This window comes from Hemitrygon akajei, chromosome 12 (genome assembly GCF_048418815.1).
Source record: "Hemitrygon akajei chromosome 12, sHemAka1.3, whole genome shotgun sequence".
NCBI classification, from domain to species: Eukaryota; Metazoa; Chordata; class Chondrichthyes; order Myliobatiformes; family Dasyatidae; genus Hemitrygon; species Hemitrygon akajei.
In genome coordinates, this window is record NC_133135.1 from 4,039,474 (window position 1) to 4,055,336 (window position 15,863).

At 41.8% G+C, this 15,863-nt stretch overlaps 1 protein-coding gene across 1 annotated transcript in view; it reads left to right on the plus strand.

The window, feature by feature from the left end:
* The window catches only part of msh4 (mutS homolog 4), a 213,455-nt gene that overhangs the window by 71,092 nt on the left and 126,500 nt on the right, over positions 1 to 15,863 (plus strand). The window contains exon 6 of the mRNA XM_073063909.1: positions 7,183 to 7,356. Within this exon, the coding sequence (XP_072920010.1) occupies positions 7,183 to 7,356 (174 nt within the window). The remainder of the gene's footprint in view (positions 1 to 7,182; positions 7,357 to 15,863) is intronic.

The following is a 15,863-nucleotide window of genomic DNA, read 5'->3' on the forward strand; positions in this document are numbered from 1 at the left end:
CGAGTTACAGGACCGCAGTCTCCGGTTTGCAGCTCCAGGACCTCCCCGTAGCCCCAGGTGAGAGGACCCTACTCTGTGACGTCGCCACCGGCCAGCTCCGTCCCGTCGTCCCGGCACCTTGGCGATGAAGTGTTTTCGACTCCATTCATAACTTGGCGCACCCCTCCATCCGCACTACCGTCCGGATGGTCTCCAGCAGGTTCGTTTGGCACGGACTCTGCAAGCAGGTCCGTGAATGGGCCAGAACGTGCATGCACTGCCAGACGGCCAAGGTGCAGCGACACACCAAGGCCCCGCCGCAGCAGTTCCACCCCACCCACCGGCGTTTCGACCACATTCATGTGGATATTGTGGGCCCCCTGCCAGTGTCGCGCGGGACGCGGCATCTTCTGACTATCGTGGACAGGTTCACAAGATGGCCAGAGGCGGTCCCACTCACTGACACCACCTCTGAATCTTGCGCCCGGGCACTGATCGCCACCTGGGTGTCCCGCTTTGGTGTACCGGCCCACATTACCTCCGACAGAGGCGCCCAGTTCACCTCCAGCCTGTGGTCAGCGATGGCCAGCCTGTTGGGGACTCAGCTGCACCACACCACTGCCTACCACCCACAGTCGAACGGACTGGTGGAGCGTTTCCACTGTCACCTGAAGTCGGCTTTCATGGCCCGCCTGCGAGGAGCTAACTGGGTAGACGAGCTTCCCTGGGTCCTACTCGGCATCCGCACGGCGCCCAAAGACGATCTGCACGCTTCGTCGGCCGAGTTGGTGTACGGCGCACCCCTGGTCATTCCCGGGGAGTTCATACCAGCCCCAAGGGGGCGAGAGGAAGAACCTGCAGCAGTCCTGGGCAGACTGCGCGAAAGGCTCGGTGCCCTGGCCCCCATACCCACTTCGCAGCATGGGCAGCACCCGACCTGCGTACCCAAAGACCTGCAGAACTGTAAGTTTGTGTTTGTACGACGGGGCGGGCATCGGCCACCGCTGCAACGGCCCTACGAGGGGCCGTTTACGGTGATCAGAAACGACAGGTCCACGTTCGTGCTGGACGTTGGGGGGAGAGAGGAGGTTTTCACGGTGGACGGACTCAAACCGGCCCATGTGGACTTGGCGCAACCGGTCGAGTTTCCGGCACCGCAGCGCAGAGGCCGACCTCCCAAACAGGGTCCGGCCCAGACTGTGGACATTGGGGGGTGTATCGCCGGTTCTGGGGGGCGGGGGTTATGTGGCGACCCAATTACTAGCACACTCGAACCGGCTGACAATTAGCCAGAGTGCAGGCAAAAAGGAAGAAAGCCTGAGGGGGTTTCAGTACGTGCCTCTCGAGGTATCCGGTGGGGGAGACAGGCTTTAAAGCAAGACTGTGAAGTTGAAATAAACTTATTCTTTGACTGCAGTTTACCGACTCCGTGTCGTTATTTTAGCACTGCGTGTAGCACACCGCTACAATAGTGAATTAATTAGGAGCTGGGATGTAGGAGCCATGTATCTGTTTTCTGTCTGTATTGTATTTTGTGTTCCACATTTATTTTGGGTAATTTGTCATGTGGGTTGGGTGTGGTAGAAGCAAATGAATATAGTTATGTTGGCTAATCCAGTTGAGAAGGCTTGAGGTGGGAGTGATATTTTATGTATGACGCGCTTCCAAATAATTGAGTTCCAAGTCAAAAAATGTACATTCGATCCTTTATTATAAAGCCAGCAAAGAAACATAGATAGTGGACGGACAGATACTTCTTCCCAGGATGGAAATGGCTATTATGAGGGGGCTTAATATGAAGGAGATTGGAGTAAAGTATAAGGGTGATGTCAAAGTTAAGTTCTTTTCAGAGAGTGGTGCATGTGTGGAACACACTGCCAGGGGTGGTGGTAGGGGCAGGTACGTTAAGGACATTTAAGAGACTCTTAGATAGGCACATGGATGATAGAAAAATGAAGAGTTATGTATGGGGGAAGGATTAGATAGATCATAGAATAGGTTAAAATTATAGATTTGCAAGAAAGCACACAGCCTGGTATAAATGCTAATAATTTAATTTACATTTCCAGTCGCCCTGAATTTTCAGTGCAGCCATGTCTTTTTAAGACTCTTAATATAGCTTTACTTAATATAGAACTTAAGCTAATAAAACATTTTACGTAAAATAATTTATTACTGATAGAAAAATAGAATGTTTAACTTTGTGTTTAACTCCCAGTAGTGATGCTGCTGCCGTATTAATTGAAGCAGCCCCTACGAATTATAATTTTGTCCATTCATTTTGTAAAGGTAGTGGACTGGGAAATGTTTCCTTGAACCATTTCACTTGTAAAACTACCAGGCTTGGTAGCTTTGTGTCTTTTGAGTATCTTGCCATAGATACTCAGGGAATGTTGCATTATCATTTATTATCTATAATAATAACTAGTTGTGATAGGCTTGTAATAGTAAGTGACTTCAATTTTCATGTAGATGTTCAGTGTGACTCCAAAGCAAGAGGGTTCATGAACCTTCTGCAATCTCTTGGCTTTAGTCATGTCACTCAGCCAACCTGTAAGAGAGGCCACACATTAGATTTAGATGTATCAAAAGGACTTAACATTAACCTGACTCATCCTAGACATCGGCATTTCAGGACATTACTGTATTTTCTTTAACGTAACAATGCCTGTTACTTGAACTAAGATTTTTTTTTATACTACAGCTGCTTCTAGGTTTTCTAATATTCTTAATAGTCATTCTGAACTTAGCATTTACTCTAACACAGCCTGCCTTTTAAATAATAAAGTAGAAAATCTAATGCTATGGTGGGCAGTGGCTGATATAGCCCCTGAAAATGTATTAAGAAATCATCTACTGTTATAATACCATGGAAAACTCAAATAGTTTGTAAACTCAAAAGAGAGTGTCATAGGGCTGAACGTGAATGGAGGAAGACTAAAGTAAAAGTTCACAATAAAATCTTGAGGACTCATTTAACTAAATACAACACAGCACTTTGCTTTAAGAGACAGTCATACTTTTTAAAATTCTGAGTGACAGTGAAGGACAGTGAAGAGTATTATTTTCAACTGTTGACAGTCTATTAATCTCAGCTCCACTGATGAAATAGTTGCTGAAAGTATCTGAGACTAAAAGTTATAGTTTTGCTGCATTTTTACAGAAAAAATAATATAAAATGTTATATAAAACAAACTCAAGAATAAACCTTGTTAAACCTCAATGATCCCCACACTGAACTAAGCTCGTTTACTAAAATCAGTTTACCTGAACTTTGAGAAATAATTACTCACCTAAAACCATCTACTTGTGTTCTTGATCCTACTCCCACAGACCTTTAAAAAGAAGTTTCTGAAACGCTAGTTGACAGTGTACTCGACATTGCTCACTAGTTTCTGGCATTTTTCCCGATTCCTTAAAACTGCAGTAGTTAAACCCTGCTTAAGAAAAATAATCTAGACTGCCTTGTTTTGGAAAAAAAAAATTCCAACCTGCCTTCTCTAAGTAACATTTCAGAAAAAGTAGTTTTTCAACAATTAAACAATTCTATTCTTGACAAGCATCAATCAGGTTTTAGATCAAACCGTAGTACAGAAATTATTGTTTAAGTTAGTTAATGACTTGTGGCAAAATGCCAACACAGGTTACATATCAGTTCTTCTCTAACTTTGAGTGGGGCATTTGATACCTTATATCACAATGTTTTCATAAACCACCTTAGCCTTTCTGATACTGCCTTAAGCTGGTTTATCCGAAGTTCAAAATAAATTTATTATCAAAGTACATATATGTCACCATATAAAATCCTGAGATTAATTTCCTTGTAGGCATTCTCAATAAATCCATAATAGAAAAATAATCATAATAGAATCAATGAAAGACAGCATCAACTTGGTTGTGATCAACTAGTGTGCAAAAGACATCAACCTGTGCAAATTCAAAAAGTAAGAAATAATACTAAATGAATAAACAATAAATATCGAGAACATGAGATGTTGAGTCATTGAAAGTGAGTTTATAGGCTGTGGGAATATTTTAACAATGGGGCAAGTGAAATTGAGTGAAGTTATCCCCTTTGGTTTAAGAGTCTGATGGTTGAAGAGTACCAACTGTTCTTGAACCTGACAGTGTGAGTCCTGAATCTCTTGTACCTTCTTCCTGATGTTAGCTATGGGAAGAGAGCATGTTCTGGGTGGTGGGGATCCCAGATGATGGGTGCTGCTTTCTTGCAACAGTGTTTCATGTAGATGTATTCAATGGTGGGGAGGGCTTTACCTGTGATGGACTGGGCTGTATCCACTACTTTCTGTAGATTTTCCATTGAAGGGCATACCAGGCTGTCATGCAACTGGTCAATACACTCTCCACTAAGTTTGTCTAAAGTTTTAGATGTCATGCTGAATCCATGTAAACACTTAAGGAAGTAGTGGTGCTGCTGTGCTTTCCTTGTGATTGCACTCACGTGCTGGGCTTAAGCCAGGTCCTTTGAAATAATAACTCCAAGAAATTTAAAGTTGCTGACTGTCTCCACCTCTGATCCTTCTCATGGACATCTGGTTTCCTCTCCTGAAGTCATTAATCAGCTTCTTGGTTTTGCTGACATTGAGTGAGAAGCTGTTGTTCTGGCACCATCAACTAGATTTTTAATCTTCCTCGTTAATACTGATTCATCACCAACTTTGATTCAGCCTATGATAGTGGTGTCATCAGCAAACTTGAATATGGCATTGAAACTGTGCTCAACCACACAGTCATAAGTGTAAAGTGAGTACAGTAGGGGGCTAAGCACACAGCCTTGTGATGCAACTGTGCTTATGGAGATCATGGAGTTGCCAATCTGAATCAACTGGGGTCTGCAAGTGAGGAAATCGAGGACCCAATTGCACAAGGAAGCGTTGAGGCCAAAATCTTGAAGCTCCTTGATTAGTTTTGAGGGGATGATGGTATTGAATGCTGCGTTGTAGTTGATAAAGAGTATCCCTGATGTACGTACCTTTGCTGTGTAGATATTGAGGTGAGTGAGGTTGAGTGGTTGAGTGAGGAGCCAATGTGATGCTATCTGCTGTTGACCTGATGCTCTGGTAGGTAAATTGGAGTGGATCCAAGTTGCATCTCAGGCAGGAGTTGATATGTTTAATCACTAGCCTCTCAAAATGCTTTGTCACCGTGCATGTAAGTGAAACAGGAGTATACTCACGAGACAACTTACAGTCCTGATGAAGAGTCTTGGCCCGATATGTCGATTGTTTTACTCTTTTCCATAGACGCTGCCTGGCCTGCTGAGTTTCTCCAGCATTTTGTGTGTGCATTCTTCTTGGGCAACGGTATGACTATAGTCTACTTAAAGCAGGTGGGTACCTCAGACTGCCGAAGCGAGAGGTTAAGGATCCCCGTGAATGCTCCGGCCAGTTGATCACAACAGGTTTTTAGTACTTGGCTATGTACCTCATCTGGGCCAGATGCTTCTCGTGGGTTCACCCTCCTGAAGGCTGCTTGCATGTTGGCCTCAGAGACTGAAATCACATGATCATCAGAGACTGGGAGTTTGTGATGGTTCCTCCAAGTTTTAACGATCAAAGCAAGCAAAGAAGGCATTGAGCTCATCTGGAAGTGAAACCCTTTTGTTGCCTGTGTTGCTGGATTTAACTTTATAAGGTGATAATATCTAAGCCCTGCCACAACTCTCGAGCATTCTTCATTCATTCAAGCTTAGTCTGAAGTTGCCATTTCACCCATGAGCTGACTTTCCAGAGATCGTAACTGAACCTCTAGTAACTCTTTTTGTCACCAGACTTGAACGCCTTTGATCTGGCCCTCACGAGAACGTGGATCTCATGGTTCATCCAGGGCTTCTAGTTGGGGAAGACTCTGAATAATTTTGTGGGGGTACACTTGTCTACAACTGTTTTAATGAAGTCCATGACAACCATGGTGTATTCATTCAGATCCACTGGTTAGTCCTTGAACACAGCCCCATCCACTGACTCAAAGCAATCCCCTAACCACCTCTCTGCCTCCTGTGACCACCTTTTTGCTGTCCATGATATTGTGTGTGGTGTACCACAAAGATCAATTCTTGGCCCATTGTTGTTCTCTCTACCTACTCTCATTAGGTCAGATTATTTCAAAACACAATGTGAATCACCACAGCTATGCAGACGACACACAATTGTATTTGTCAATTATGCCAGATGACCCTGAGGTTCTAAATCATCTGGTCTGATGCTTTACTAGCTTCACAGTATGGATGAGTTCAAATTTCCTCAAACTAAGTAAGGAAAAACAAATATTGGTTATTGATACCAATAAAAAGTGTGAGTCTTAGAAATTAACTTGATCATCTGACCTTACAAATCAAGCCAAAAGTAAGGAATTTAGATCTTATTGTTGACTCTGAGCTAAATTTCAAAACACATATTAACCATATTATTAAGACTACATTCTTTCATTTAAGGAAAATAGCAGAGCTTGATTTCTTATAGCATCTCAAAATGCAGAAAATCTGATACACACTTGTTTCCAGCTGATTAGACTACTGTAGTGCACTCTTTTCAGGCCAGTTCAGCCTAAGAAAGATATAAATCAGCTACAGCTTATTGAAAATGCAGCAGAAAAAATCTTAACTAAAAAAAAAAGGAAATCTTAGCACATTTCACTAGGTTTAGCATCGTATTAGCTGCATGTGTCCTTTAGGGTCAATTTTAAAATACTCTTAATTGTATATAAGGCTCTGAATAATCTAGCTTTTGGAGTGTCTATCCCCTTACATCCCTCATCGTAATCTTAGGTCTTCAAATACTGGTTAGCTTAGTTTTCCTCGCGCCAAGCATATAAAAACCTGTGATGTGGCCTTTTGTTCTTATGCAACAAAAATCTGGGATACTCTACCAAACTTAATGCCTGTTGATGTTGATTATGTTCATATAATTTTGTACATTCTATTGCATTTTATTCTGTATTATGTTTGTGTTATGATTTTTAATCATGTTTTATATTTTTCTGAATATATTAACTTATCTTTATAAACTATGTAAAATTTTGTGCCTGCAACTTAATGTATGAAAGGGGCTATATAAATGGTTGTTATTATTATTATTAATGAAAGGTTGGCAGAACATTGTGTTCTATGTTTTATGTTCCACGTGGCTAGAACTGGAAGAATGCAAGTGGTGTGATTCAGTTGACAATTTTTCTATTTTGCAGATACTACAGTCTGGCAGCAGCTGCAGCCTTGCTGAAGTATGTTGAGTTCATACAGAATACGGTTTATGCTCCAAAATCCCTGAAAGTTGTCTTCAAGGGGAGTGAACAAACTGCAATGATCGATTCGGCCTCTGCTCAGCACCTTGAACTGACCATTAACAACAGGGATCCCAGGTATCTATATGAAGGAACAATCAGTGACAGTGAAATAACAAATCATTTATGTTGTATTTTTGTTTTGTCTAAATTCATAGAGCTTGAAGATGATGCAGCACAGACAGGAGCTATTTGGGGCAACACTGGCTTTTCCCTTATATATCCTTGTCCACTTAATCATATATCTCTGATATTTCACCATATCAATTTGCTATTTGTGTATTATTATCAGTCACTAAGATACAGTGAAAATCTTCCGTTTGCATACCATCCAGACAGATATGGCAAACATAAGTACATCAAAAATGCAGAACATTGCTAAATTTGTTTAAATTTCTAAATTAGTTTATTATTGTTGCATGTACTGATGTTCACTGGAAAAACTTGTGTACTGTTCGAACAGATCATTTCATTACACAGTGCATTGAGATGGTACAATGGTAAAACAATGAGTTGCAAAGCCATACTGAGGTAGGTTGGAAGGTCAAGAGTCCATCCTCTCATACTAGGGGACCATTCAGTAAAATAACAGTGGGATAGAAGAGGTTCTTGAGCCCAGAGGTACGTATTTTCAGGCTTTTGTATTTTCTGCCTGAAGGGAGGGGGTAGAAGAGAGAATGTCCAGGGTGGGAAGGGTCTTTTATTTTGCTGGCTGGTTTACTGAGATTGTAGACAGTTCATGACTGTTTTCTGTGACATCCTGAGCTGTGTCCACAACTCTCTGCAGTTTCTTCTGGTAAGATGGTGTACTTGGTCATAGTGGTATTTCTGGGTCCAAACAAAGGTGCAAACGTTCATCTTTTAAATCTTCTTATAATGGCAAGAACTGCTGGATATTAAGAACATCAAACACTATAGGTCTACCCCATCAGCTAGTTGCTCAATAGCAGTGGAGCTAGAAGTGTTGCAGCTTGCTACATCCACCCAAGAAGGAAGGCAGTGCACGTAAGTGGTGTGCAGTCCAACAAATGGTGCAAGTGATTGTCTTGGACATTTTTCTGGTGATTGCAAAATCCTGTTGGACATTGATAATGTAGAATACTGCAAGTCTGGTTCACTGGTTCATCATTAAGACTGATTGTGGGGAAGCTGCATGGCCTCGGTTCTTGCGCGAATCGGGTCCTCATGCTGCGGAGATACATGTTGCAGTCTCCCAGGGGAGGAGCTGCTATTAGTGACACGGCAAGGCTGGTTTGGAAGCAGGCCCCTCCCATCGGTGCTTGTCTCCAGTGTTCGCTCGGTGGAAGACAAGCGGGATTGCATTTGTCTGTGGCTGCACTAGCACATGATGTGGAGCTGCTATAGGTTTGTTCTTGCAGAAATGTGGCTCCAGGTCAACACCCCATGAAGCATCAATATACAGGCCATGCCGCTCAGGCACAGGCTATATTATTTACATTTTTGTGTAACTGTATATTTTACTGCTGTTGTAACTCTATGTGCTAAATGTGCTGTTGGTACTGTGTTTTACTCCTTGGCCCTTGAACATTGTTTTGTTTGAATATATATATGGGTATGGTTGAATGACAATTAAACTTGAACATGAATTTGAACTTAACTTTGAGTGTCTTATAGTGAACTTAATGTTTCAGTTACAGGGAAAGAGCAGTGCTGGTAGACTGGGAGACTAAGAATTCATTCCTTCCTGAAATTTCTACTAAATATACTTCAATTTCACCTCCGACTATTGTAATTATCAGAATAATTCATTATCTAAAACTAAGTTAGAAAACTACATATACTGGAAATCTAAAATGAAAAAAAAAATCAAACTGCTGGAAATAGATTTAATCAATTTTGCCTCTAACTTCCACCCAGCCCTTAAATTCACTTGGTCTGTTTCTGACACCACTCTCCCCCTTCTTGATTTCTGTCTCCATCTCTGCAGACAAACTGTTGACCAACATCTTTTATAAATCTACCTCTTCCCACCATCTCCTGTAAAAATGCTACTCCCTTTTCTCAGTTCCTACATATCCATTACATCTGTTCCAGGATATGGCTTTCCTTCTCAGGACATCAGAGATATCCTCCTCCTTCAAAGAACTGTGTTTACTTTCATCCACTATAGATGCTGCCCTCACCCCCACCTCCTCCATTTCTCGAATATCCACACTCACCCATCTTCCTGCCACCTTAACAGTGATAGAGTCCTTGTCCTTACCTACCACTCCACGAGCCTCTGCATCCAACACAGCATCCTCCGCATTCTACCATCTCCAAAGGAATCCTACCACTGAACATATTTTTCCCTCTGCTTTCCTCAGGGATTACTCCCTCCCGGCACTTAGCCCAACAAATGGTCAAAGTGTTACACTTGCCAATTAACCTCCTTCCTCATCTCTATTCAGGGTCCCAAACAGTCCTTCCAGGTGAGGCAACACTTCATGTGCAGTTCAGCTGGGGTCACCAATTGTGTCCAGTGTACCCGATGTGGCCTCCGCTGCATTGGTGAGACCTGTTGTAAATTAGGGGACTACTTCGTTGAGCACCTCCGCTTCATCTGCCAATAGTGGAGCTTCCCGATGGTCAAATATTTTAATTCCATATCCCATTCTGACATGCCAACCCATGGCTTCCTTCTGGGCCAAGATGAGGCCACCCTCAGGGTGGAAAGCAACACCTTATATTCCATTTGGGTAGCCTCCAAACTGATAGTATGAATATTGGTTTCTCCTTGTGTTTAAAAAAAAACTTCCTCCCTCTCTGCTCTTCTATTCCTGACTCTGGCCTCTTACCTGCCTATCTGCTTTATCTGGATCCCCTCCTCCTTCCCTTTCTCCTATGGTCAACTTTCCTCTCCAAACTGATTCCTTCCTCTCCAGCCCATTATTTGTTCAATCCACCTATCTTCACCTATCACCTTCTAGTTATCCTCCTTCCCCTCCTCCCCACCTTTACATTCTGGCATCTTCCCCTTCCTTTCCAGTGCTGAAGATGGGTCTTGGCCCAAAATGTTATCTGTTTAATCATTTGCAGATATGCACCCTGACTTTCTGAGTTCCTCTAGCACTTTGTGATGCTCTGGATTTCCAGCATCTGTAGGTTTCCTTGTGTTTATGATTTGTTATAACTACATAGTGTATGTAAACCCTGTAAGGTTTCTCTGTTAATGTAATGGCCTCTCTGTAATGTTCCAGTGCTAAGGTAATGTTTTCTCCGTAGTAGCAATGTTTGGGTTATGATTAGAGATAACGGGGGCTTTGGAATGTATGCTAGCCAATGAGAGGTATGTTGTTCTTTCTTGTGGGTCTGGGAACAGCAATTTTGCGGTCTTTTGTTGGCGAGAGATGAAGAGGGAAGATGTGAATGGAATGAGTTGGTAGACTGCCGGACAGAGTGGACTATGAGCAAGGATCCAAAGGTCAGCGATGCTCGGAGGAGGTCGATGTGGGATGAGTGGCCGCAATCTGTGAGCTCCAGTGTGCTCATTAGACTGTTTCATTAAAATGGGCCCTTTCTCTTTTTATTTTCTTTACTAACCCTATAGTCAGATTAAGATTTATAAAGTTCAGTCGTTTAATTGCATATGGTTTACTGTCTGATATTTTGCGGTTCGGATTTATAACCGGGCAATACATCATGCAGCGTCCACACAAATGAGATTTCTCAGTTTGGCTGGGCCAGAGGCTATCTTCCCCTAGACAAACACGTGCTAGCCGAACCTAGAGTTACGTGTAAAATGTGAAACAGAGAAAATACCTTGCGTTGAAAGCCTATCTTCAGAATTAGTAGAGAGGAAACAGTTTTGAGCTGCAGAGAGGGGGATGTGTATGAATTGGACAAAGGAAGAGTTTCTGGGGCAGCATTGCTAGATAAGTTGTCCAATGGTTGTTGAGATAATAGGGATAGTTAGAAAGAGAAATGAACAAAATCTACTAATCAAGTGCAGTTAGAGAGAAAGAACACAGATAAAATGCCGTAGAATTTTTGAAATAGTGCTGTTGGTGTGAAGCTACTTCCAATATATACAGAAATTTTCATCACTTTTAGAATCATAGTTGCATAGCACAGAAACTGACCCTTCAGCCCATCTAGTCCATGCCATACTGTTATTTCCATGCGTAAGGCAAGGTATACTCCCTTTTCAGTATCCAACCCTTCTTTCCACTGCTTCCACTTCAATTTTCTCTGCAACTTTGAACATATTTGTATATTTTCTTCCCCAGTTCTACCTGTTTTTACCTGTTTCTTTCTCCACAGATGCTGCCTTGCCTGCTGAGTCTTTTCAGAATTGTCTATTTATTGTAAAGGAGCTCAGTTTCATCAATTCAAGTATCACAGTAATTTCCAGGTGTCAGAGCTTATATAGAAGTGGATGCAGTACAGTTTTACCATGGACCAATGGCAAACAGTTTCAGTTACATTAAAATGTTGATTAGCCTAGGGGAATGGAAAATCTGGATTGGGAGTTATATAATGACTCAGATTTGATTAGGAAGCTTAAAGTAAAGAAACCCCTTACAGTGATCATAATATGATAGAATTCACCCTGCAGTTTGAGAACGAGAAGCTAAAATCAGATGTATCAGTATTATAGTGCAATAAAGGGAATTACAGAGATATGAGAGAAGAACTGGCCAAAGTTGAATGGAAGAGGACATTAGCAGAGATGATGACAGAACATCAATGGCTGAAGTTTATAGGGGGAAATTTGGAAGGATACATTCAAATTTTAAGAATAAAGAAGCATTCTAAAGGGGGGATGAGGCAACTATGGTTGACAAGGGAAGTCAAGTACATCATAAAAGCTAAAGAGAGAGCACGTAATAAAGCAAAAATTAGTGGGAAGGCAGAGGGTTGGGAATCATTTAAAAACTGACATAAGGCAACTAAAAAATCCATAAAGAGAGAAAAGATGAAATAAGCTAGACAATAATATAATATAAAAGAAGATCCAAAAGTGTTTTTTTTCAGATCGGTGGTGAGGAAAGCAAATGCGATGTTAGCATTCATTTCAAGAGGGTTAGAGTATAAAAGCAAGGATGTAATGTTGAGGATTTATAAAGCACTGGGAAGGCATTTGGAAAATTGTGAGCAGTTTTGGGCCTCCTTTTGAAGAAAGGATGTGATGACATCAGAGGGTTCAACGGAGGTTCACGAAAATTATTCTGGGTTTGAAAGGCTTTTCAAGTGAGGAGCGTTTGATGGCTTTGGGCCTCTACTCATTGGAATTCAAAAGAATGAGGGGTGACCTCATTCAAACCTATTGAAAGTTGAAAAGCTGCAATAAAGTGGATGTGGAGAGAATGTTTCCTACAGTGAGGGAGTCTAAGACCAGAGGATACAGCCTCAACAGAGGGGCATCCTTTTAGAACTGACCTGAGGAGGAATTTCTTTAGCCAGGGAGTCTGTGGAATTTGATGCCATAGGTAGTTGTGGAGGCCAAATTATTGGGTATATTTAAGGCAGAGGTTGATAAATTATTGACTATTCAGGGGCGTGAAAGGTTATGTTGAGAAGGCAGGAGAAAGGGATTGAGAGGAAATGGATCAGCCATGATGAAATGGCAGGATAGACTCGATAGGCCACATGGCCTAATTCTGTTCCTATATCTTAAGGTCTTACAGTCTTACATAAAAAGAATAAAAGAAAGGCACGAGTGGATATTGGACTGCTGGAAAATTACAGGGGACAAAGAAATGGTGGGTGAGCTGAAGTATTTTGCATCAGTCTTCGCAATAGAAGACACTAGCAGAATGCCAGAAATGTGAGAGTGTCAGGGGCAGAAGCAAATGTTGTTGCTATTACTAAGGAGAAAGTGCTTAGGAAGCTGAAAAACCTGAAGGTTGATATGTCACCTGGACCAGATGGTTTGCATCCCAGAGTTTTGAAAGAGGTAGTTGAAGAGATTATGGAGGCCATTACTACTAATCTTTCATGAATCACTAGATTCTAGAATGGTTCAAGAAGAGAGGGAAGCAGAAGAAAAAAAGTCAGCCTGACCTCAGTGACTGGAAAGATGTTGGAGTCTATTATTAAGGATGAGGTGTGGGGTACTTGGAGGTACCTGCTAAATTAAGCCAAAGTCAGTGGGAATAGCAAGCAGGATAGACAAAGGAGAGTCACAGAGTCATAGAATCATAGAGAAGTATAGCACAGAAACAGACCCTTCATCTTGTCCATGTCAAAAACCATTTAAACTGCCTACTCCCAACAACCTGCACTGAGACCATAGACGTCCATATCATTACATCCATGTACCTATCCAAACTTCTCTTAAATGTTGAAATCGAGCTGGCATGGACCACTTCTGTTGGCAGCTCATTCCACATTCTCACAACCCTCTGAGTGAAAAGTTTCCCCTCATATTTCCCTTAAACTTCTCACATTTCACCCTTAATCCATGACATCTGGTTCTAGTCTCACCCAACATTTACCTGCTTGAAAAAGCCTGCTTATACTACCCTATCTATACCCCTCATAATTTTGTATACCTCTATCAAATCTCAAATCTTTGTTCTAAAGAATACAGTCGTAGCCTATTCAATTTTTCCTTATAACTCAGGTTCTCCGGACCTGGCAACATCCTTGTAAATTTTTTCTTCACTCTTTCAACTTTGTTGACATCTTTCCTGTAGGTAGGTGACCAAAACTGCACACAATACTTCAAATTAGGCCTCACCCATGTCTTACACAACTACAACATAACATCCCATCTTCTTTACATAGATTTATGAAGGCTAATGTCCCAAAAGCTTTCTTTATGACCCTATCAACCTGTGAATGAATTATGTACCTGTATTCCCAGATCCCTTTGTTCTATCACATTTCTCAGTGCCCTGTTGTTTACTGTATAAGACCTACCCTGGTCAGTCTTCCCAAAATGCAAATCCTTGCACTTGTCTGCATTAACCTTCATTTGCCATTTTTCAGATTATTTTTCCAGCTGATGTAGATCCCTCTGCAAGCCATGATCACCTTCCTCACTGTCCAATACTATATAACAGTTACAGGATGGAAACAGGCCATCTTGGCCCTTCTAGTCCGTGCCGAATGCTTACTCTCATCTAGTCCCACCTACCTCAACTCAACCCATAACCCTCCATTCCTTCCCTATCCATATATCTATCCTTTTTTTTTTAAATGACAAAATTGAACCTGCCTCTACCACTTCTACTGGAAGCTTGTTCCACACAGCTACCACTCTCTGAGTAAAGAAGTTCCCCCTCGTGTTACCCCTAAACTTTTGTCCCTTAACTCTCAACTCATGTCCTCTTGTTTGAACCTCCCCTACTCTCAATGGAAAAAGCCTATCTACGTCAACTCTATCCCCTCATAATTTTAAATACCTCTATCAAGTCCCCTCTCAACCTTCTATGCTCCAAAGAATAAAGACCTAATACACCCTCAGTCTTGGTGTCATCTGCAAATTTGCTGATCCGGTTAACCACATTATGATCCAGATCATTGATATAGATGACAAACAACAAAGGACCCAACACCAATCCCTGCAGGATTCTACTTGTCATAGGTCTTCATTCAGAACCCTGTACTACCAGCCTTTGTCTTCTTCCACAAGGCCAGTTTATTACCTCATCCTGTATGCCGAGCGACTGTACCTTCTTGACCAGCTTCCCATGCAGGACTTTGACAAATGCTTTACTGCAGTCAATGTAGACAACATGTACTGCCTTGCTTTCAACCACTTTCCTGGTAACTTCCTCAAAAAACTCTATAAGATTGGTCAGACATGAGCTATCATGCTGACTATCCTTAATCAGTCCATGTCTATTCAAATATTTATATATTTGGTCCCTTAGATTTCCTACAATTTCCTTGTTTCTGTAAGTGAATGGTGTTTAATTGGATTTTCAGAAGACCTTTGACAAGATGCCACACGTGAGGCTGCTAAACAAGATGAGGGCCTATGGTATTACAGAACAGGTACTAATATGAATAGAAGATTTCCTAACTGGCAGGAGGCATAGAGTTGGAATAAAGGGGACCTTTTCGGTTGGCTGCCAGTGGCTAGTGGTGTGGCGCAGGGGTTAATGTTGGGACCGCTCTTTTTAGACTATTAGACCATTAGATTTAGGAGCAGAATTAGGTCATTTAGCCTGTCGTGTTTGCTCTGCCATTTCATTGTGGCTAATACATTTCCCTCTCATTCCCAATCCCTTGCCTGTTCAAAATTTCGAAGTACATTTATTATCAAGGACCTTATAAATTAAACAACGTTGAGATTTGTCTGCTTTCAGGCAGCTGCAAAGCAAGAAGCCCGAAAGAATCTAATTAAAAATTATTAGAAACCAACCCCCAATGCTCAGAGAAAGAAAAAAAGCACAAATCATGCCAACAATAGAAGTGAGTAACAATAACAGCATTCCAAACCAAATTGAGTAATCGGATCTAAATCGCTGGAGCTGTCTGGAGTAAGCCCAAACCCTTGGTATTAGTTTATCATATTAGCAGAGCAAATTGCTGTAAAAGTTCGCAGACACGAAGCACAGCAACCAGGGGCAGTCTCAAAGCCTCAGTGTCATGAAGAGAGGAGTGACCATCACAGGAGAGCAAACGAAATT